This window comes from Notamacropus eugenii, chromosome 2, assembly GCF_028372415.1.
Source record: "Notamacropus eugenii isolate mMacEug1 chromosome 2, mMacEug1.pri_v2, whole genome shotgun sequence".
Lineage (NCBI taxonomy): Eukaryota > Metazoa > Chordata > Mammalia > Diprotodontia > Macropodidae > Notamacropus > Notamacropus eugenii.
The window spans coordinates 374,939,032-374,963,917 of NC_092873.1; the positions used below are offsets into that span (position 1 = coordinate 374,939,032).

General features: G+C 34.4%; 1 protein-coding gene across 2 annotated transcripts in view; it reads left to right on the forward strand.

Moving 5' to 3' along the window:
- The window catches only part of USP32 (ubiquitin specific peptidase 32), a 262,811-nt gene that overhangs the window by 211,948 nt on the left and 25,977 nt on the right, over positions 1-24,886 (forward strand). For both annotated transcript variants that reach the window (XM_072646922.1, XM_072646921.1), the window contains exons 17-26: positions 3,078-3,232; positions 6,913-6,994; positions 8,000-8,074; positions 12,640-12,778; positions 14,072-14,177; positions 15,480-15,653; positions 16,490-16,664; positions 17,339-17,490; positions 18,385-18,496; positions 21,455-21,663. In XM_072646922.1, coding sequence (XP_072503023.1) covers positions 3,078-3,232; positions 6,913-6,994; positions 8,000-8,074; positions 12,640-12,778; positions 14,072-14,177; positions 15,480-15,653; positions 16,490-16,664; positions 17,339-17,490; positions 18,385-18,496; positions 21,455-21,663 — 1,379 coding nt within the window. The remainder of the gene's footprint in view (positions 1-3,077; positions 3,233-6,912; positions 6,995-7,999; positions 8,075-12,639; positions 12,779-14,071; positions 14,178-15,479; positions 15,654-16,489; positions 16,665-17,338; positions 17,491-18,384; positions 18,497-21,454; positions 21,664-24,886) is intronic.

A 24,886-nucleotide genomic window follows, 5' to 3' on the forward strand; every position in this document is an offset into this window, starting at 1 on the left:
ACCTGTAAATTTAGTTCATTAATAGTTAAGATTCTGTAGCAGCCTCAGTTTTGTTTTTGATCACTCTAAATGTTAGATTAACAGGGTAACAGTCTAGGTTGAGAAAAGTTCTCTGTTTAAGCTTAAAAGATATGCTGTCATTGATAAATAAATATATTTTATTCTCTTAGACCTCTCATCATATCAAGTTGATTTTTCTTAAATGTTATAGATTAGAAAAATGTGAAAAAGCACCAATTCCAATGTACTATAGAGGTGAAAGGACACGTTAGTCATCATGGAAGGGAATTTAAAAATTCCCAAGTATATCATAATCCTGTATAAATATTTTTCCATTTTAATTTATATCATTTAATATATACTAACTTCGCTATTGTTTAAGGTCAGAATCAGCACACTTTCTACTGGCATTCTTACTTTAAAGAAATAAAAGTTCTAAAAATGTTGTTTAAAATAAACAACCATCTAATCTCTTTAATTTTTGTGTCAGGTGGTCATATAGCCACAAGGTTCTTTGTTTAGTCAAAAGTTTCCTGTGAAAAGCAATCTTTGTATCTGCTTACTTATAATAGTGAATTTTCAATATCAGTGATAGGCATAATTTACTTTTATAATTCACCCTGCCAAATGTTACTCTGAAGTTGAAAACAGGTGTATTATGTATATTTTGTATTGAGTTGGCAGACTTTGTATTTTACTCTGTTACCAGCAATTCATGTTATGGAACAAAATTCAACAGTAAAATTAAATATAAGGGGAAAACTACTTTTGAACTGAATACAATGCAATCAATGCTATCCCAACCTTTGAAACTCCAGAGAAGGATAACTTTATCCATGTAAAATTTATTTAGAAATGAATTTCTTATTCTATGTAAAGGCCCTTTTATATATACCACCCCTTTTGGGGGGTCAGTTATATTAAACTTTGCCTTTAGGAAGATGTCACATGAAGGGCAAGGTAAAATGGCATCAATAAAATCTATACTGTATATTCTTGACAAATTATGCTTTCATTTAACTTTCTGTCATGGATATCATTGGCCTTTTGTAGCATATAATATAATTCTATATTTTTTGCTATCAATTGAAAATGGAAATTAGAAGTTTATTCTTTAGTAAGATTTCTTTACAAATCTTGTGCTGATCCTAGATTTTTGCTGCTTTTATAAATTCTGCTAGATTAGTAGAAGCCAATCAAAGGCATGAAATTACATGTAATCAAGTGGCTGCCTGCTTGATGAGTTATGCTACTGAAATTATCTAGCACCCAAATAATTTTGAGTATTTGGCTTATGACTATGGAGATTGTTTGGTGTGGACATTGGAAAATGCATCTCATTTTTATTAATGGATAGTTCCAATGTGCCAGATTTGTTCTTAATTCAAAATATTGCTCCGCACTAATTATTTGTTAAATCAATTATTAATCTTGTTGAAGTTTACAAGAATTTGCTTTCTTGCTGTAATCTTATGACTAATCCTCTCATCTGTAATTGCAGAGATTTGCTCTTTTTCTTTAAGAAGTTATCCTTTGCTCTCTGAAGGTAAAAAGAGTGCCTTATTTTTTGTTGTTGAGAAATTTTTAAATTTGATTTTGCTCTTTTTACTATAGCATTCATCATTCTCCTCATTCCATTTATTATTGTTGTTTATTTTATTCCTTTTGAGATGATGGGTGTTAGACACTGCTACTGGTTATGACTTAGTCATACTCTTCATTACAGAAAATGCTGTGGCATTATAACTCATACAAGTGATTTCTTTTAAGAAAAGTACATGATGTGTATGCTTTGGGCATAGTTTTTCTGGATTTTCCCTTTATTTAGATAAACTTCTCTTCATTAGACAAACTAATTAGTGCCACTGCTAGAACTTTTCCCTGGAGAGAGTGTTAATGTGGTTACTTAAAGAGATAGTAGTAAGAATCAGAAACTGGAATCATCGTCATCTTCAAGAGAGACAACGTAATGTGCTGTTACGTTTTTATTTTCAGTTGTTGAAAAATTAATTTTCAAAAGGGGGTTATTTTGTGTTATTTTTTTATCTATTACCTATGGTTTTTTTAATCTATTTGAAGGCTAAGTATCAGGCTAGATTTTGTTCAGAAAGGTTTTTAGTAATGTTGCTGTTTCATATAGTGTTTATAGTCTAATAACCTATGTGGTTTTCTTTAAGTTTTTGTCAGAATTTTGCCTTCATTCATTCTGCTCTATTCCTCCTTTAAAGTCCCTAAATGGACTTGGGATAGTCCTCAGAAGTTTTTTTTTTCCTATTATTGCTGTATGGTATTTGTATTCTTAACTCAGGCTCCATTGAAACTGTGTCATGTCTTTCATTGACTTAGGGTCACAGATCGTTGAAAGGGACCTCAGATACCATCTGTTCCAAATTTCTCATTGGAAGAAACTAGGCTACCTGACCACTTACTGGAGGGCACACAGGTGGTGAAAGGGAGAGGCAGACCATCTTACTCCAAAGTCTGTTCCCTTTCCACTATACCAAACTGCCTACCATGGCAATTGAGGATTGATATATTGTAGACACTTTCTCGTTTTGCCCTTGAGACAAAGTGTACTGTATACCCAGATCAGGACCAAACATCCTTAATTTAAAATAAAATGTTCCATTCCCTTAAGATTTTACTATTCCAGAAGGGAGTTAAGCAATCAGAAGAATGGTGGTATTAGAAGTTTGACTTATCTTCATTAAGTATGACTTAAGTCCTGTTTTTTTTTTTCTTCCAGGCATTAGCCAAAGTCTTAAGGAAGAAAATAGTTGCCAGTTAGTGTTATATTTTTTATACTTTGGTACTGCATGTTTTTTAGCCTAAAAATACCCTGGGGCTTCTGTTGTTTTCTCTTCCAGAGGTATAGCTTTTGTTCATTTCTTAGAAAGTATTGTCTTCTCCCCTGTGTCTGTCTTCAACTTAAAACTTTTAGTCTTATACAGTAAATATTTTCATCCAGTAGCTCTCATTTTGTGATTATTGTTGTTTCCTAAGTTAATATCTTAATTGTTGAGGTGAATATTTTTGACACCTGCCTTTTTTCTTTATTGTGATTATTATGACCACAGGGAATGTGCCTTCTCCAAATGCTCCCTTAAAGAGAGTGTTAGCCTACACAGGCTGTTTTAGTAGGATGCAAACCATCAAGGAAATTCATGAGTATCTGTCTCAGAGGTTGCGCATCAAAGAGGAAGACATGCGCCTGTGGTTGTACAACAGTGAGGTAAGAATGTCTAAAGGTGGTTAATGAATCAACCATGTCAAGTGTTAAAAAACATTTATTCAATATTTACTAGTCATCAACTATGTATGGAATGCTAGAGATGAAAAGAAAAATGAAAATCATTACTATTCCTAAGGAAAAGTGTTTTACTGGGAAGAGACCAGAGGTGAGACACTGTTATTCTAAGCCTTAGGGAATTATATGTGCACTTGCACAGATGGAGAGGGTAAGACAAGATTTGGAAACAGCAAGTTGTCTGTTTAGGCTTGGCAGCCTCCCAGTTTTCCACCTTGTTTTGCCTTCCCTCTCTCTCTCCAAGAAGAAAAGTATTAGGAAATAAGACTACAAAAGTATGTGATCATACAGGGCCTTAAGTGCAGCATAATAAAGAATTTGTATTTTATTAAATGAATGAGTCAGTGGATGAATGAACATTTATTAAGTACTTACTATGTATTCAGTACTTTGCTATGTTTCTGGGGATACAAATAGAAAAATCCAGATAGCCCTTGAGATCAAAGAGTATGCTCTTGTAATTGGAGAGGACAACATGTAAAAGAAGATTCCGCTGCAGGGCAAATGAAGAGGCTCTTAGAGTCCTTAGGTTACATAAATAAGTGAAATAGTACCAAGGGACTGAAAGGTTTAGAGTCAGGGAAGATGGTTAAGTCTGGAAGAGGATGGAGTCATTGATGGAGTTTGAGTTGATCGCATTGATGGGATGGAGTCTCATCCCATTATTCAGAAATAATAATTATCATCATTTTTTATGAATAGATAGTGGGATAAGGTCAAATGTTTTTGAGCAGAGTGACATTCTCAGACTCCTACAGTGTGAAGTTTTATTAGCAGCAGAACTGAGAAGTAGTACCTTCTAGAGGAGAGACTTTAAAAAAGGAGACCAGTTAGGGAGCTTTCAACAGTAGTTAAAGAGAGAAATCATAACTGAACTAGGCTGGTGGTAGCAGTAAAAAGGGGAAAGATGGAATGAATGTGAGAGAGATTTTGTAGTTAGGAAGAAAAGGATTCAGCAACTTGTGGGATGATAGAAAAAGTTAAGGGCGGTTCTCATGGATTAAGCCTTGGTGGCTAGGAGAATTGTAGTATTATTAGTAGAAGAAGAGAATTTAAGAGGTGGGACCGGTTGTAGAGGGGAAATGATGAGTTTGAGTTTTCATTAAGAAATGAGGGTCTGTGGAAATCAGGGATAAAAATATACATTTGGGAACTGAAGATCCAAAGTTCACAAGAGTTAAGGTATTTGTTCATAATAGTGCTCATACTGTAGAATACATCTACCTTGAATAAGAACTTGAATATATGCATAGGTTTACCTGTCATCTAGGCCTTATATCACACTTGTGGCTATCAAAAGTGTCTGTTTTTAAAATTAGCCGAAGGGTAGTAGTTAAGAGAGCATAGCTTCCAGTAATAGCGATGTGGTCGTCCTTCCTCTGTAGTCTGTCTTGGTGAGACCACTGCTGGAGCACTGCAGTTTAAAAACCTTGATATGTTATAAAGTATATAGAGGAGAACAACCAAGATTATGAGGAGCCTTAAATTCATGACATATTATGATCAGTTGAAGCCTGGAGGGGATAGGGAGACATGATGCACCTGTCTTCAACTATTTGAATTACTGTCTTGTAGAAGAAAGATGAGTCTGTTGCTTTGGAGGACAGAATCAGGAACATTTAGATAGAAGCTTCTTTTTTTAAAAAATTATTTTTTGTTTTCAGTTTTCTACAATCACTTCCATATATCTTAGATTTTTTTCCCTATTCTTCCCCCTCTTAATCCCCTCCCTCCCTGAGATAGAGTGCAATCTTATATGGGTTCTACACATGCATTCTAATTAAATACATTTTCACCTTAGTCATGTTGCATAGAAGAATTAAAATGAATGGGAGAAACCATGAAAACAAGACATAACACAGGAGAAAATGGTCTGTTTCATTCTGCAGTCCAATTCCATAGTTCTTTCTCTGGATGTGGAAGGCATTTTGCCTCAAGAGTCCATTGGTGGGGGGGATAAAATCTCAATTGTATGGCGGTGATTGTTAAACATTAAAAAATAATAATAATAAAATAAAAAATTTTTATTAAAAAAAAAAAAGAGTCCATTGGAAATTTTTTAGGTCTTTGCATTGCTGTGAAGGGCTAATTCTACCAGAAAAATTTGCACACTGTGGTTGTTGCTGTGTACAGAGTTCTCCTGGTTCTGCTCCTTTCACTCAGCATCAGTTCATATCAGTCCTTCCAGGCCTCTCTGAAGTCTTCCTGTTCATCATTTCTTATAGCACAACAGTATTCCATTACATTCATATACCACAACCTGTTCAGCCATTCTCCAATTGATGGCCATTACCTTGATTTCCAGTTCTTGGCCATCACAAAGAGAGCTGCTATAAATGTTTGTGTATAGATGGGATCTTTTCCCTTTTTTATAATCTCTTTGGGATAGAGTCCCAGAAGCAGTATTGCTGAGTCAAAAGGTGTATGCACATTTTTTTGTAGCCTTTTGGGCATAGTTTCAAATTAGTCTCCACAGTGGTTGAATCAGCTCACAGCTCCACCAGCAATGAATTAGTGTTCCAACTCTCTTCTCCAACATTTATCATCTTCCTGTTTTGTCATGTTAGCCAGTCTGATAGGTGTGATGTGGTACCTCAGAATTGTTTTCATTCGCATCTCTCTAATCAATAGTGATTTAGAGCAGTTTTTTCATATGACTATAGATAGCTTTAATTTCTTCCTCTGAAAACTCCCTGTTCGTATCCTTTGATCATTTATCAATTGGGGAATGACTTATATTCTTATAAATTTGCCTCAGTTCTCTATATATTTTAGAAATGAGGCCTTTATAACAGACACAAGTTACAAAAATTGTTTCCTGGTAGATAGAACTTTCAAAGAGGAAAATTTAGGCTTAATATAAGGAAGAAATTCCTAATGATTAGCATTATCCATAGTTAATTAATTAGATGGATTTCCTTTAGAGGCAGTTGGTTTTTCCTCCTTGAAAGTCTTCATGCAAAGGCTAGATATCAGGTATATTACAGTGGAAATTCTTTTTCTTGTATGGGCTAAACTAGCTGCACACTTTAGTCTTTTCCAACTCTGATGTTCTGTGATTTGTTTTGTAATGCCTAGGGAGAGAAGGCCTTATGTTTGAGCATGAATATACTTCTTAAATCTTCTCTCTTTAGATCCTTTTTTCTTCTCACCTCCTTCGGTCACCTTTCTTCGATTTCCTTTTAAAAGTTAACCAGTTTGTGTGTTTTTAAAAGTATGATGAAAGGGAGCAAGTTATTAAAGAGAATATTTGTTATTATTGTTATTATATGGAATTCATCCCCTTTTGTGTAGTTTTTTTACTTTTGAATATCTGATTAAATTTGATTTCTTATATTTTTCTTTTTAAATCAAAATCAGAGTTACCTTTGACTTTGTATATGGTAAATTACAGATATTGTGATGCTTTCCCACGTAACTTTTGTTTTAAGTGCAGAGACTATGTAATTTACTTGCTCTTATACAAACAAAAATAGACAACTATGTTGTATCAGATTTCCATGACAAGAAGTATGTGAATGAAGTTTGAATTTATCACATTCATTAGGAAAGATTATGCTTAAATATAAACAAATCTTCAAAAGTACATTTCCTTTTTCTTACAGAACTACCTTACTCTTCTGGATGATGAGGACCATATGTTAGAATATCTGAAAATTCAGGATGAACAGCACTTAGTTATTGAAGGTAGAAGCCTACACACAACATGCTGATATTGAGGGTGGGACAAGGGAAGTATAAGGATTCACAGTTTCTTTCTATTAGACATGTCTTAATTTTCAAGAGAGTTAATTTATAGTTAATCATTTTCTTATGTTAAATAAATTTCTAAAATACATGAGATCCTAGAGCAGCCCTTTAAAAATGCTTCTCAAGTTTTTAAAAATCAAAAATTTCATTATTCAAAAAAAAAAATTCTTCTCATGACTCTTGTTGCATTCTCTGAAAAGTAAATGCTTTATTAGAAATTTAACATTAAATATCCAGGCAGATAGCTAGATATATTGAAAAGTAGAAAAAAAAAACCAATAGGCACATTCATATAATATGTCCTTTGAAGACTGGCAGGTGATTTAATTCCTGTTAGCCTGAAAAATGCCAGCAGCCATTTATTGAGTTTTTAGATTTTTGGAGTTCTTGCAATTCAGGGGTAAGGGGATCTGTTAGGAGTTTATTGATGGTAGTACTAGCATTGAATCTATACAGACCACCAACCAACAAACTTACCTTTATCTTTTTTCCTTCAGATTGTATTAAACAAGCAAGCCACCCATTCCTTGCTCCCTGCTTGCCACATGGAAATGTTCTTTATATTTATATTAATATAGGCAGGTACAATCATCTGACAAATTGACGCTTAAAGTAATATGTTTTTAAGTTAACGCGTAAATGTTACTTCTCAACTTAAACCCCTTACTTGGGGAGTTGTAATTTAGTTCACTGAGTAGCTTATTAACCCTAACTTAAGTATATGTACCATGTCCAGCAGTACAGACAAAAGTAGAAAGAAACAAAATGAACAATAAGTCTTCCTAGTGCCAGAATTTACTTTATTTTCTATTTCTGTCATTTTTTAAATTACAGGTTGATTTAGAGAAAGAAAACCTTTTATCTCTTCCCCCATGAAGGGGATTAAGTTGCATGACTTGGAGTACATGAGGAATTAATACATTAATATCTTGTTCTTTCTAGTTCGGAACAAAGATATGAGCTGGCCAGAAGAGATGTCATTTATAGCAAATAGTAGTAAGATAGACAGACACAAGGGTAAGTCTCTGGTGTTTTTAATGTCTCTGGTATATAAACTAAAATCTGTGTGAAAGAAGAGTAAGAAATTAGTGCTTATAACAGATTGATTCCACAGTACATTTAGATAACATAAAACTGGTTTCATACTTGGTTTATACTTCTTTAGCACTCTTGAAGACTATAGAGTTAGAAGCCATAAAAAAAGCTTTTTCTTTTTTTATAAACAGTAGTGTATGTTTATTTCTGATGTAGCATTTCATTTTGAATGAAATGTTTGTTGAGTATTTACTATATGAAGGGTACTGTCCTTGGTGTCAAGGAAAATACAAAAATAAGAAATAAACTGCCTGCTTTTAAATTAGTAATAATTGCTACACCTAGAAATTTACTTCACTTTTTATTAAATCAGGCACATAATCTTTGCAATTGAATGTCATCCATTGTTAAGGAAAGTATTGTCTGAATTATTGAAAAGTAAATTCAGTATTAATTATTATAAAGTAATAGCTGAATTTGTGGCAGAAAATAATATGGATTATACACACTGCCCACCAAAGGTTTTCAGCAAATTCAGTACAACAGATACTTTTTCTCATGGATTTTGTGAGAAACTTTGGCTTCCAGCTGCAGAAGAAGAGAATGACTGCTTGTGATTCTTGCTCATTTTTCTGAGTTGTAAAAATCCTTACAATCCTTACAGTGTTAACAAAATATGGCATATTCCTTTTTGATAAAAATGAATGTAATTTAACAAAATGTTAAGATAGGCAAATTTAAAATTATTACTTTGACTATAATTGGATTCAATTCACCTATTAAAAGCAAAGTGATTATGAATTGAGCAAAAGTAAAAAAAAAGACCCTACCATGTTATTTGCTAAGTGCTTTGCAAATATCTCATTTGAACCTCACAACAACTCTAGGAGATAGATGCTATTACAATTATCCCTTCCACATCACGGGGATTAAGAGTGTGGCACCCCCAAAGCCTGGAAAATCCGTGTAAAATTTTTTGACCTCCCCTTCATACCAGAGAAGTCTGAATTTTTTTTTATTTCTTTTATGGGGTGTTTATAGTACCTAACTGTAAAATTTGGGTTAAGTATTTGGTCAAAGACTATATTGTATAGTATTATACATGTATGTTATGCATTTCTGAGTTTCTAAACTTTTTCTGTGTCATCTACAAGTTTTTGTGTGTTGTTTGTGGCTTCCACAAAACTCCCCCAAAATTTCCATTTAATTTCTTATGCCATCCTGTGATATGTCAAAACCATGATGGGGAAAACTGCAATGTGGAAAGGATACCTGTATTGTCCGCATTTTACAGATGAGGAAATGGAGGCAGAGGTTGAATAACTTCCCTAGAGTCAGACAGCTATTAAATGTCTGAGACAAGATTTGAACTCAAGCCTTTCATGTCGAAGTCCTGAATACTTACCTGGCTACCTTATTATTATTTAATTAAAGAAATGATTAGGATAATTACATAGTATTACAAAAAGGAAGCCAGAGCCAAATCTCATATCCTATACTAAACTAAATTCCAAATTCTTTCATCTAAATTTTTTAAATCATAAAAAGGAGATATTCTAATATTATTTGTCATAGTTATACAAAAAAATAAATTTATAAAGAACAATACAAAACATTTGATTATATACACATATGTATAGCTGTGGTATACTGTATTTCACCACATAATCCTTCAATATTGTATGCCAAATTTTTTGCAAAAAAAGTGGATTACAACCATTATTTGAAGTTTTTTTTTTTTTAATTTGAGCTGGTTTTACTTGTCTTTTAGTTTCCTGTACTCTTGTACCAGCTTTTCATTCACTGAAAACTGTCTTTCCACAGCTCTCTTTCCATGCTGTTCGGTGAACACAATCACTTTCAGCTTGAAGCCCACAGAATAGTTTTTATGTTTACCCATAATCAGAAAGAAATGCTTTGCATGTTAATGTATCACTGGCAAATACAGTTTAGCTACCATGAGAAAATGCAAGTCTTATCATATCATGTCACTGCCTGCCCACTCCCCTTGTGCCTATGACTCTTCTTTGGGTTAAGTGACAGTACTATTAGTCCTGCAGTGCTCTAAATAAACCATGTAAGTAGACTTTTGGAAATATGCTGTCAGTGCAGGTGCTGAGGCTTCTAGGCTTGCAGCTTGCACTGAACAAGAGATAAATGTGTATCCATATGCCACTGGTGATACATTGCTTCTCTGTTTACCTTTTAAGCAGTGTGACAAACACAGTTATACTGTGTGATGATTATGCAATGAAAGGTTATAAATCTATTTTTGGACTGGAAAGAACGCCCCCCTCCCCAGGGTGCTATGATTATTCAGAGAAATATGGTATTTAGAGTTGAGAACCTTGGTTCAAAGCCAACTCTGCTAACTTCTCCTTGTAACTTTGTATAAATCATTTAACTTATGCAGGCCTCAGTTTTCTCATCAGTTAAAATTAAAGGACTGAGCTAAATTGTCTCAAAGTTCCCTACCATATGTAAATGCTATAATCCTACAGCAGAGGTCTCTTTCTACCAAAAATAATCCATATAGGATAAAAGGGTAAGCTCTATTATGGAAAGGCCGATCTTGGCAATAAATACTTCTGATAAAAGTTTGATGTCTGAATGAAATATTAAACTGTCCAAGGAATAATTAGACTATATAAGGAATTCATACAGGTTTATAAGAGTAAAACCCATTCCCATCTCTAGATAAGTAATCAATACTTAAGTGAGCAACACTTCTAATTAAAGTTTGATATCTGAATGAAATATTACTATCCAAGGAGTAGTTGGAATAACTTTATAAGGAATTCATACAGTTTTATAAGAGTAAGACCCATTCCCATCACTAGGTCAGTGATCAATACTTCTAATAAAAGTTTGATATCTGAATGAAATATTAAACTATCCAAGGAATAGTTGGATTATCTTTATAAGAAATTCACATAGGTTTATAAGAATAAGACCCATTTCCATTACTAGATAAGTGATCAGAAGAGAATTTTTGATATGATATATATATATATGAGAAAATGTTCATACTCTTTAACAGAAGCATGCAAATTAACACAATTCAGGATACCATTTTATATGCATAGACAAAATTAATCTAAAATTATAAAACTCAGAATTAGCAAGTCTGCATAAAAACTTTTGTATTGCTTGATGGAATTGTGAATTAGTAAAAGTGTTTTTTTAAAGTAGCATAGAATGATATAAGAATTTCAAAGCTGTTCATACCCTTTAACCCAATGATCCCATTGTTTCAATTAAGGATATTACTGTTAGAAAAATAAATCCATTTGTATAAAAAAAATTTTGGCAGCATTAATAATAGCTAGGATATATATAGTGCTTTAAGATGAGCAAAGTGCTATAATTATTATTATTATAGTTAGCATGTAAATAGTGTTTACTATGTGCCAACTACTACCCTAAGCACTTTGCAATTATTAGTTCGTTTGATCCTCACAGCAACTCTGTGATGTAGATGCTATTATTGTCCCCATTTTTACAAATGAGGAAACTGAGGCAAACAGATTAAGTGACTTGTCCAGGGTCACACAACCAGTAAGTATCTGAAGCTGGGTCTGAACTCAGGTCTTCCTGACGCCAGGTCTAGCACTGTATCTACTGAGCCACCTAGTTGTCTTTATCCAAGAAATAATTGGAATATATAGTTTGTAACAGCAAAAAAATTAAAAACCCAAGTGATAAAAAATTCTTGTTAAACAGTTCATTGTTATATGATTGTAATAGATTATTATAGGTGCCGTAAGAAATGACAGATATAATGAATAAAGAGAAATATGAATCTAAAAGTGGTAATACACACCTATAATCCTTGCTACCAGAGAGGCTAAGACTCATTGCTCGCTTGAGCTGAGGAGTTCAGAGCTAAAGTGGGCTGGGCATATCACATGACCACAATAAGTCCAGCTCTAATATGCTGAGCCTTGAGAAGTGGGGTGGGGTGGGGATCTGCCTGCCGAAGGAGAAATTAACAGGTCCAGGTTGGAAACCCAGCGGATTAAAGCTCCCAGGCCAGTCCTTATTGGGATCAGGCCCATGAGTGGCCATATATGCTTACAGCCTAGGTGGTTTAAGGAGACTGGTCTCCAAAAGAAAAAAAAAAAAGGAACACGGCAAGTGGCATCACTTATAGGAAGTGATACCAAGTGAAGAGGGTATAATCACATAATCGTGTTGATTATAATTATATAAATAAAAATGTAATCTGGAAAATATACAAAAAACAGGATGTAGGAAAAAGGTTGCATGTAAACAGGATAAATTTGTTACTACTTTGTTAGATGTATTTTATATATTTTAGAAACTTTAAATATTAGAAGGTTATGATTTTACATAAAATAATCATTTAGTTTATTTCAAGATTGATATTTGATTGTTGGGATTATGATTTTAAAATTCTTATAAATTATAGACTGTTAGTGATTGTTTTGAATATAGGTTGTGCTATGTTTTGCGATTTATATTATTAACTACTAGACTTACGTTTTAGTTTTTTGGGGGGCTTTTTTTGTTTTGTTTTGCGATAGTTCCCACAGAGAAAGGAGCCACTGGCTTAAGTAACCTGGGGAATACATGCTTTATGAACTCCAGCATCCAGTGCGTCAGTAACACACAGCCACTAACTCAGTATTTCATCTCAGGGAGACATCTTTATGAACTCAACAGGTAATCATTCTCTAATACATTCCTTCTCAGATATGCTGCTTTGATATAAACCTCATTATTACCTAGATTCCTTTCTCTCCTCCCACACCTCAAACAAGTGCTATTAGTACTGAGTAAAATCCAGTTAACACTTAGGGGATGGTGGGAAGGCAGGTTTTTGACATAAAAAATATTGGACATATATAAAACCAAAAACTAGGGTTATTTGCAAAGAATGGTAAGTTCCAAAAAGGAAAGATGCCTCCCTTCCAAATGCTGTTTGACACAAGGGATAGAGATGACTAAATGGAAAAATAGATGATTTAAATTACATAAAATTATAAAACTTCTGTATAAGGAAAATCAGTTCAGGAGGGGGTAATGAAGGAAACTATCAATTGAGAAAAAAATATTTTCATAAAGCATCTCAAGAAAAGGTCTGATATCCAAGATATAGAGGTAATTAACTCAAGTATATTAAGACCAGTAACCATTCCCCAATTGGTACATATTGAACAAGAACTTCTCCAAAAAATTTTCAGATTATTAATCACGTGAAAGTTTGCTCTATACAAAAAAAAAAATCATACCTTATAAATTGGCAAGAGACAGAAAGAGTCAATGTTGGAGAGGCTACAGGAAGGCAGACGTTTCAGTATACTTTTGACAGAATTGAAAATTGGGCCAGTCCCTTGGAAACAAATGTTCAGAATTAAATGAAGTGATTAAGCTGTTAGTAACACTCTTTGCAGAAACTGGTAACAAAATGGGTATCTCTTGATTGAGAACTGGCTAAACAAATTTTGGTACATGAATGTAGTGGGATATTACTGTACCATAAGAATTAACGAATATGGAGAATTCAAGAAACTTGGAAGGTCTTACAGGAACTGATGTAGTAGGAAACTAGCACACAATATATCCCTTAATGTAAATAACAAGGACAATAAAACGATGCTGAATGCTCTTACCACTATGATGACCAGTTTTTCAGCGAAGAGACGAAATGTACGTACCTCTCCTTTCATTGGAAAAGTGGGGGATTATGGGTGTACATGTGCTGTCAGATGAAGTCTCCTTGTTTGGTTCTGTTAAAGGTTTTTCTTTTTCTTTGTTTAAAAGAAAGACTCTCTTTGGTGTATATTTGGAAATTACTGATGTCAAAGTAAAACCTTCGATAAAACTTTTTTTAAAAAATAAGAATAGTGTTGGTCTAAAGAATAGTTGCTATATATTGTTGTACCCAAAAGCTTGTAAATTCTTTCCCTGAGTGGTAATAGTCTTTTGTTACAAGAATTACTATCAAACTTCCAGGACCAACCCCATTGGGATGAAGGGTCACATGGCCAAATGTTATGGGGATTTAGTACAGGAACTGTGGAGTGGAACACAAAAGAATGTTGCCCCCCTGAAGCTTCGGGTAAGTAGATTGTGTTTCTTAAAGGCATAACATTTCCTGTCCTTATATGAGGTCTCTGTTAATAGCTTTTCTATATGTAGCTTTTCTTTTCAACATGTCAGCTTCCCAGTTCCTGTGTTTTTTTCTTTTAAATAAACATAATGGCTTCTGATGTTTTATTCATATTGAAGAAAGACACTGAACATTTATTGACCTTAGGCAACTAATTTAACTTCTGATCCTTATTGTCCTCATTTGTAAAGTGAAGAAATTGAACTAAGTGGTGTCCAAGCTCCCTTCCAGATTTCGATTCCAAGTATAAATAAATCACTGTTCTAGGCTACACAATTGCTTAATTCAGAATATATTTCATCACAAGCCTATTAAGTATCTTACTTAAATATTTTCAGTAACTTTTTGACAGAATATGAAACTAAAACCCTTACAAGATATAGGCGTAAGAGAATCTTTTGTTAGTATGCTAAAAACTGTGTACAAAAGCAAAAGCTAGCATTATTTGCAATGCAGAAAATACAAGCTTTCTCATTAAATACTGCAGTAAAGAAAGATACCCCATTTTCCTTTTATCTTAGTCCTAGAAATGCTAGCAGTAACAAGACAGGACAAAGAAATTGATAGCATAAATACTAGGAAGAGAGGAGACAAAACTATCCCTGTTTTCTAATGACATGGTTTACTTTAGAAAATCCTAGGAAATCAGCAAAGATACTATTTGGTGTCCAATAAATCTTTTCATATGAGTTTCTTTCATTATTATTAGTAGGGCAGCTCTAAAATAGGTTATATATGTGCTTCACAAATTATGAATGTAAAATAACCTTTGTTTATGAACAAGATTCATGTTACTTGGAACAGGATTATATGAAAATAATATGAATTATTCCTATGGGTTACTGTCAGTCAGAAGTAGTTAGAGGATTTTGAATGTATTTCAGATAATTATAATCTTCAAGAAACCAGCAGCTTTTAAAAATGAAATTAAAAGTTAGGATGTTATGTTAGAAATGTCATATATGAAACAATATCCAGGTTGTCCTTGATGAGTGAAGGGAAAAGCACATCAGACCTGTGTGCCTGAGCACTGAACAGGCTATGCTGGAGATATTTTTTAATCAGCCAAAATATCTGATGCTTTGTCTAGGATCATTTGTGGTCTAGGAAAATTTAGTAGTTAGCATAAATATGGACAAACTATATTGTACTCTCTTCATTTTCATATAACATGGTCTGTTTCAATTGTGAAATGTTTTCAGTTGAACAGGACAGAACAGTGAATGACTTTAGTTTTTACTGTTTTTATAGTGGACAATAGCAAAATATGCTCCAAGGTTTAATGGTTTCCAGCAGCAAGACTCCCAGGAACTTCTGGCTTTTCTCTTGGATGGTCTTCATGAAGATCTCAACCGAGTTCACGAGAAACCATATGTAGAACTGAAAGACAGTGATGGTCGTCCAGATTGGGAAGTGGCAGCAGAGGTTTGTTAGTAATCATTAATGCAGGCAGCCACTTAAATCATTTTGCTTACTGATTAAAAATCAGTCAACATGTTGAAAAAAATTTATTACATAATTTTAAAAAATATTTATTCCTTATATATATATGGCAAACTGTCACCCTTCCTTCTAAAAGAATAGTAAATTCCCTCAGTCCAGTGGCTCTGTTATGAATTGCAAAATAAACAAAAGCAAAAACTAGGTGTTTTCTGAGATACCAAAGGGCATTTTTTTTACATCTTTTTATCTTCATTGGCAGTTAAAGATATTAACCCAAGAGCAATGCTACCTCATTTTATAAAGTGATTATAAAGGCCAAACTTGTGCCCAAAGAAAGGCCAAAAAATGTATTTTCTTCTTTACTTTGCAGAAGTGGAAGACTGTTGATGTCAGATATTGCATATACTGTCAGACTTTGTTAGTATGTTGACTAGTTTTGCTACACTTCTTTTTCTGTAATAGTTTTTCATGTAGGGAATGATTTCCTGCCTAGGGGAAAGGGAAGGTCTAGGAATGAAGGTAATATAAAAAAAAATCAGTAAAAATTTAAAATTTAAAGTAGAAAATTATGTAACCACTTAATGCTGGTTACTACCATTTTTCTTTACTTTCATGAGACTTACTAAATTTTTTATTTAACACCCATATTTTAAATTGTTACCATTTTGAGAGAATAGATAGAAAGATTGTTACATGCTAAATGCACATCCGAAATCATAGGTCATTTTCCTTGATGTTGTCTACTAGGTGCTCAGTCTGAGTAAGTCATTTTTCCCTTTTCATGGTTGATAAACTTTCTCATCTCTATTTCCCCACAGGCCTGGGATAATCATCTGAGAAGGAATCGATCGATTGTCGTGGATTTATTCCATGGGCAGCTGAGATCCCAAGTCAGATGCAAAACATGCGGGCATATAAGTGTCCGGTTTGACCCTTTCAATTTTTTGTCTTTACCACTACCTATGGATAGTTACATGCACTTAGAAATAACAGGTGAGTCACACAGTTCTGAAGAATCAGTTACTTCCAAAGAGTCAATTTTCTCATTTACTCTTGACTGATAAGAAAAAGTGATGTTATGCTACACTCTAACAACTATAAATATTTTACATACTTTAATTTAACTGTCTAATTCCATGCTGGGGAGTTTGTAGGGTGGGACTGAAAATTGCAATATTCAAGCCTCCATCTAGTGAAAAGGTTTGTCAAGGCTCTTCAAAAAAGTGATGCCATATTTTCAGTATAAAGATAGCCTCTCCCCCCCCCCCCAAAAAAAAAAACTGAAAATATTAGTGGAAGACATTAGGAAGAGGGGTAAAAGTAAACAGGAGATACTCTGAAACCATTTGTACTGATGCACATATGGTATGCTTCAGTGTGCACTTAGGAGTTTAGGATTGATTTGTTTGTAGTTGTGCCTGTTGCATCTCTTTAGTTTCAGAATGTTACAAGCTGTTGTAAGTCTTGCAGAAATTCTCAATAATCTGAGCTTATTTTCAGTGAATGGAAAATTTTATTTTATTAGTTTGACCCCTAAATACCATAATACATGCTTAGGGCTACAATGTGGCAGATTCTGAGCCTCTAAAATGTAGTATACTTACTTGCATAATAGGTAAGTCTAGAAACTTTGTTGGACTTGTACAAAACCCAGATATTTTCTCTAGTTATCAAGTTAGATGGTACTACTCCTATTCGATATGGGCTAAGGCTGAACATGGATGAAAAGTACACAGGACTGAAAAAGCAACTGAGTGACCTCTGTGGACTTAAACCAGAACAGATTCTTCTTGCAGAAGTACACAGTTCTAACATAAAGGTAACAAAGGCTACTTACTCTTAAAATAATTTCCAGATTGTCATGCTTTGAAAGTCACATTTTTCTTGACATTCTTGAGGTTAAACACTAGTAGAATTAATCATTTTATTAAATGACCAAAGAGGTCATTTAATTTCCATATTATACATTATCTGAACTAGCCACCTGAAAGTGTTGCCTAAGGTTTGATGTCATTGGTGGTACTCTTCTTAAGAAGATACAAGCCTCTAAACCGTATACTGCTGCAAACTTTTAAAATAAACCCTAACTATGGGGCTAAGATTATAATAATGGAAGAATCTTTTCAGACATTTCCAAGTATAACCTATTTGAACATTTTCCCCCCACACTGTTTTCACTAGTACTTCTCCAAAGTTAGCCTAGTTAAATAATCTTTGTAGTGCCTGCCTACCTTTTGAATACTCTTAAGTCCCCCCTCCCTTTAGAATGGATTAAAAGAAATTGACATCATTGATCATTTTCTACATCATGAAAGGGAGGAATATAAACCAAATATGCATTGTTTGCCACACATTGAGTTTCTTTCATTAGCATTATTATCTTGGTCTAGGACAAAGCAAATCCTCACCTTTTTGATTTCTTCTCAACAGAAAAGCAATGTATCTGTCTGGAGTTTTAGGGTTTAAATATTTGAGAACTCATATGATCATAGGGAATAAAACCCCATTGTGAATTAAATTTTCCCTTTTATAGCTAATTGAGAGTATTAATTTTCTGCTGAGTTGTATTTCACTCACTTTATTAGTATGTTAAAACTGCAAGCTTTTGTCTTATACTGGTGAAAATATAGAACTCATATGATAGACTTCGTAGAAATGATTTTTCAGTTATTCTGAAACATCTTGCCAATTTCCCTAACTTATTTTTCCGTAGAACTTTCCTCAGGACAACCAAAAGGTACGGCTCTCAGTGAGTGGATTTTTGTGTGCATTTGAGATTCCTACCCCTGGATCCCCGACCTCAGCTTCAAGTCCAGTACAGACAGGTAAAGTAAAATTTTGAGTGCCCCATCATTTTACAAATAAGGAAGCTAAGGGAGGCCCAAAGAGGTTAAATGACCTACTTGATGCCACATAGTGGCCAAACTGGGGTTAAAAGAGAGGTCTGCTCACTAATGCACTGTTGGTAGAGTTGTGTACTGATCCAAGCACTCTGGAGAGAAATTTTGAACTCTGTCCAAAGGGCTATAAAACTAAAATGCTGCAATATCATTGCTAGGTCTGTATCCCAAAGACATTCAGAAAGAGGAAAAAGCACCTATTTGTACAAAAATACTTATAGTAGCTTTTATTGTGGTGGCTAAGACTTGGAGACTAAAGAGATACCCATCATTTGGGGAATGGCTAAACAAGCTGTGATATTTTTTATAATGAACTATTAATGTGCTATAAGAAATGGCAAGTGAGATGTTTCAGGAAAACCTAAGTGAACTGATGGATACTGAAGTGAATAGAACCAGGAGAGTGTTGTACACAGTAGTAGCAATATTGTTTGATGAAGAACTGTGAATGGCTTAGCTATTCTGAGCAATACAGTGATCCAGGACAATCCTAAAGGATTAATGATGAAGCATACTATCTGCCTCCAGAGAAAGAACTGATATTGTTCGAATACAGGTGGAAGCTTGCTACTTTTTGCTTTCCTTTTTTCATTTTTTTCTTTTATTTGAGACTTACTGTACGAAATGACTAATATGGAAATGTGTTACATAATTGCATATGTATAACCTATATCTGAATACTTACTATCTCAGGGAGGAGGTGGGAGGGAGGGATAGAATTTGGAACTTAAAACTTTAAATAAAAATGTTAATATTTTAAAAATTTAATTAATTTGTTTTCAGTTTTCAACAATCACTTCCATAAGTCTTAAATTTTCTCCCCCTCCTTTTCCCCTCCCTCCCCAAGACAGTATGTAATGGGTTCTACACATACATTCTTATTAAACACATTTTCACATTAGTCATGTTGCATAGAAGAGTGAAAATAAATGAGAGAAACCATAAGAAAAACCAAAATAAAACAAAATGTAACACAAGAGAAAATAGTCTGCTTCATTCTGTGTTCTGATTCCATGGTTTTTTCTCTGGATGTGGAAGGCATTTTCCCTCAAGAGTCCTTTGGGATTGTTTTATGTTCTTGCATTTCTGTAAAGGGCTTAGTCCGTCAGAAACAGTCCTCGCACACTGTGACTGTTACTGTGAATAATATTCCCCTGATTCTGCTCATTTCACTCAGCATCAGTTCACGTAAGTCTTTCCAGGCCTCTCTGAAGTCTTCCTGTTCATCATTTCTTATAGCATAATAGTATTCCATTTCATTCATACACTACAGCTTGTTCAGCCATTCCCCAGTTGATGGGCATTCCCTTGATTTCCGATTCTTGGCCACCATAAAAAGAGCTGCTATAAATATTTTTGTATATGTGGGACCTTGTCACATTTTTATGATCTCTTTGAGATATAGCCCTAAAAGCGATATTACTGGGTCAAAGGGTATGCACATTTTTGTAGCCCTTTGGGCATAGTTCCAAATTGCTCTCCAGAATGGCTGGATCAGCTCACAGCTCCACCAACAATGAATTAGTGTTCCAACTCTCTTCTCCAACATTTATCATCTTCCTGTTTTGTCATGTTAGCCAGTCTGACAGGTGTGATGTGGTACCTCAGAGTCGTTTTGATTTGCATCTCTAATCAATAGTGATTTAGAGCATTTTTTGACTATAGCTTTAATTTCTTCCTTTGAAAACTGCCTGTTCATATCCTTTGACCATTTATCAATTGGGGAATGACTTGTATGCTTATAAATTTGACTCAGTTCTCTATATATTTTAGAAATGAGGCCTTTATCACAGACACTAGTTGTAAAAGTTCTTTCCCAGTTTTCTGCTTCTCTCCTAATCTTGGTTGCATTGGATTTGTTTGTGCAAAATCTTTTCAATTTAATGTAATCATAATTATCCGTTTTGCACTTTATAATATTCTCTATCTCTTGTTTGATCATAAATTTCTCCATTCTCCATAAATCTGACAGATACACTATCCCTTGCTCCCACAATTTGTTCATAGTATCAGTATTTATACCTAGATCATGTCCCCCCAAAATATTAATTTTTCTAAAAAGGAGAGGTCTCCTGACTCCCTGTAGAGTACTACTGACATGGAAATAGGTAAGAGAGAGACTAACCAAGTATCAGAAACAGTCTGTACATCTCAGAAAGCTAAACATGAAAAAAGAAAATTTGTAAATAGGCTTTAATTTTTTTAACGGGGTAATGTTGTAATGGAAAATTGCTTGTTTTCAGCTGTAATGTTTTTTTCTATTCTTTAGGCTGCTGCTCACATAGTTGCCTCTCCTAGTAAGCTACTTGAAGGCAAAGAAGAGGGTGTCTTTGAGCATCACTTGATACAGTGCTTTGCACACCACTGACTTTTAATAAATGTTTGTTGTTGTAATAGCACATAAACATAGAATTTCAGAAAGTAAAATCTTAAGTATTATAGAGACACCAGCTTCACTGGAACTTAATAGAAGGATATATGTAGATTGGAGAATGATTTAATATTGTATTTTGACTTGGAAGAATAGAGAAATTCTGTTAAGTAAAAAGCATATTGGAAATGGTTATGTTGGAAGGCTATAGCTTAATGATGCTGTAGGGTTTTGCATGGATCTTTATTTATGGTATTCACTGTTGTTTAATCAATTGTGTTGTGGAAATAAGCCTGAACTAAGGATCTGTTTATATATATATGTATATATATATATATATGTATGTATGTATGTGTATATATATCTATACATATATATGTATATATATAAAAGAGAACCACTTTGGGCAAGGGATTAAATGTCAGAATAATAAAGAAAACAAAGTATATGGATACTATATATATATATATATATATATATATACAATACTATGTTTCATTTTGAATTTGTAGATTTCTCTGGCCCTTCTACAAATGGAATGCTGAATATATCCACCAATGGGGATCTACTTCGGCCAACTCTCATTCCCAATGGAATGCCAAACACTGTTGTGCCATGTGGAATTGAGAAGAATTTCACAAATGGAATATTAAATGGCCATGTGACATCATTTCCTGACAGTCCTTTCATAGGTTACATCATTGCAATCCACAGAAAAATGGTTAGTTAAACGTTAAGGAGTGTGGACTTGCTGGCATAATGGGGTTGGGAATTGCCTTTGTCTGAAAATGCCCTGTTGAACTTAAGTTCTTAAAATTGTGCTGGATAATTAGATTAAGGATTTAGGATATGTAATTAATGCCTGTAGGAGAAATGACTCTCCTTTGCTTAGGAATCAAAAGGCATTACAAGGCAAGTGGTAACATCTGTCAGGTTTAATTGAACTAGAAGAATTTAGGCTCATGTCACATAGTCTTGTAACTATATGTTTCTTGTCTTTTTGCTATTATAAGATAAGTTTGCCCATAGTCACTACCTCCTTAGCCCCTGCCAGGGAATGTGGCAATTCAGCAAACGTTTTGTAAAGCACCTTCTATATATTAGGTATTGGGACTACAAAAGAAAAAAAATTAAAATCCCTGGCCTCAGCTTAAATTCCTTTAGGAGGAATATAACACATATCCAGGTAAATAAAGACAAAATATATATGAAACAGTTTCAAAAGGAAGAAATAATTAACAACTTGAAAGGCTTCATGCAAGAGGTGACACCTGGGTTGTTCTCTGAAGGAAGATGATAAGTGTTCTTAGAGGTTGAGATGAAGATGAAGAATATTCCAAAGACTGTGGGAGCGCTTGTACAAAATGTGGAGGTGGGAGCTGGAATATCATGTGCAGGAATAGCTGGTAGACATTTGAATACAGCAGGGAGTTTAAAGAGAAATGATATAAGATATAACTGGAAAAGTATGTAGGAACCATACTATGGAGAACTTTAAATGTCAAACAAAAGGGTTTAATATATTTGATTCTTGAATCACATAGATTGAAGAAAGATGGTCAAATCTGCATTTTAGCAATATCAATTCACACCTGCATGCAGGTTGAATTAGACACAGAAGAATTTGGGAACAGAGAGACCAGTTAAGAAGCTATTGCAGTAATCCAAGCAGTAATGAGCAGACTGAACTGGAATAGAAGCTGTGTGAGTGGAGAGGACAGATAAAAAAAATACTGTGAAAGTAGAATGATCAAGATTTGGTGATTGATTGGATATAGGATAATTAGATTGCACATAGAGGAAGAGAGAAGAGTTTAGGGTGATTCCAAGATTGTAAAACTGGATGACTGGAAGGAAAGTAGTGCCCTTGAGAGAAATATGGAAGGTTGGAATGGGGATAAGTTTAGAAAGAAATACAGTACATATGAAGGGAAAATTGAAAAAAGGTCATTAGATTTGATCATGAAGAGATCGTTGATAGCTTTGAAGCTCTAAAGCAGTTTCAGTTTAATGATGAGGTCAGAAACCACATTGCAGAGGGCTTAGAAAAAAGGGAAAGGAGAAGAAGTAAAAAAATCTAGTGTAGAATTTTGCCAAAAAGGGGAGTCAAGATATGGGGTGATAGCTAGCAGGGATAGATGGATCAATGGGAAAAAGGCATAGGTGTGTTTGTAGGCAGCAAGGAAGGAACAAATAGTTAGTGAGAGATTAGAGATTAAAACAAGAATGAAGAAGGAAGTGGAAACTTTCTCCTGAAAAAGATAGGAGATGATGGAATCAAGGGTGCATTTAAAGGGTTTGGTCATGGTAAGGGGAAGGCCATCTTTCATCCAAGACTGGAGTGAAGGAGGAATTAGTGTACACAAAGATATCTGTTTGATGTGAGATGAGGAGGAAGAGAGAAGAGGTGGTTCTTAGCAAATGGCTTCAATTTTTTTAGTGAATTGTGAGACAGAGTATTAAACAGAGATGAGGTAAGAGGTCTAAAGGAGGCTTGAGGAGAGATGGTTTAGAACTGCCACTGTGAAGAAGGGAATCAGTTAGGGAGGAGTAGAGTGACTGCTTTGCTGTATTGAAGACCCAGTTGGTAATAAGTAACATAAATCTGTAGTGGGTCTAATCAACACAGTTTTGTGATTTCCTCTAGCTCTATTCAGCAGGGCATGGAAAGGAATAAAGGAGACACATGGTAGGAGTAAACTAAGGTTCGGGTTTGGCAAGGCATCAACAACCAAAGGAAAAGGGAATAAGGCATTTGAAAAGAAAAGATGGTACAGAGCTGAATTGTTTCACCAAAAGATTAGGATAGGGAAAAGAGGAAGGAGATTGTAGGCAGTGCAGGTGTGATGGCCTGGGAAAGAACTGAAGGATGGGGGAATGGAGGTCAAATGAGGATTAAGAATAAGGTTAGGGTGATAAAGGTTTAGGAAAAGATGGATGATAAAAGATTATGATCAGATAGTGGACTTTTGGAGTTCCTGAACATAGAAGTAGAAATAATTGTGGTTGATGGCATGATAACACGGTATGACCATGTGTGTAGCTGAGATGGATTGGAAAAATATGTGAACTAAAAAAATTGAGAAGCTGAGGGAACTGGGAAGGATTTGAGGGAATATTGAAGTCCTCTAATAGGAGAGCAGGAGAGAGATACTGTGAACTCACAGAGGAATGGAGAATGTCTTGGTGGTTGATAGATAGCCGCCACCAGAATATGGATTGGTTGAAAGATTTGGATAGTATTCATCTCAAAGGAAAAGAGGCTGCTGAGGGATGGATGCAGAGGAAAAATCTAGAAATGACAGTGGAGAGCAGTGAGCATCCCACTTCAAGCAATGAATTGAGAGGTATTCTTGAAAATACAACCATAGTGAGAGGGAAGAAGCTGTGTCATCAGGAGGGAGTCAGGTCTCAGTACCAGAAGATTAAAAGTAGAAAAGAAGAGATTTAAGGATGAAAAAAAGTTCTTAAATCATATAACAGATTGTGGAAGGAACAGGAATATTTGAAATAGGAAATAAAGAGGCTTAATTGAAGGTGAATCGTAGAAAAGGAGTGACCATTTGGGAATATAGAGAATGAGATTTATGTATCAGCAGCAAATGAGATGGAATATAGGATTTCCACACAAGAGTGTGGAAATATTCTATTGAGTAATGAGTATTAACAGAGTATTAGTGGTTGAATAGAGGTCCATTGAGGGAGAGATATGATTAGAATCTTTTAAGGGCTCCATTGAGGACCTTACATCAAGTGGTAATGTTGACCACAAGAAGTAGAAAGTTGTGAAGTATCATAGAAGAGAGGAGAAAATTTCCAGAAAAAAAAGCAGCTAATATAAAATTCTTCAAAGAAGTCTAGAATTGTGATATAAGGCCCTTTGTATTTCATGATTATGACCTCATCTGAAGAATTTTAAAAGAGCATTTTATGTAGACCCATAG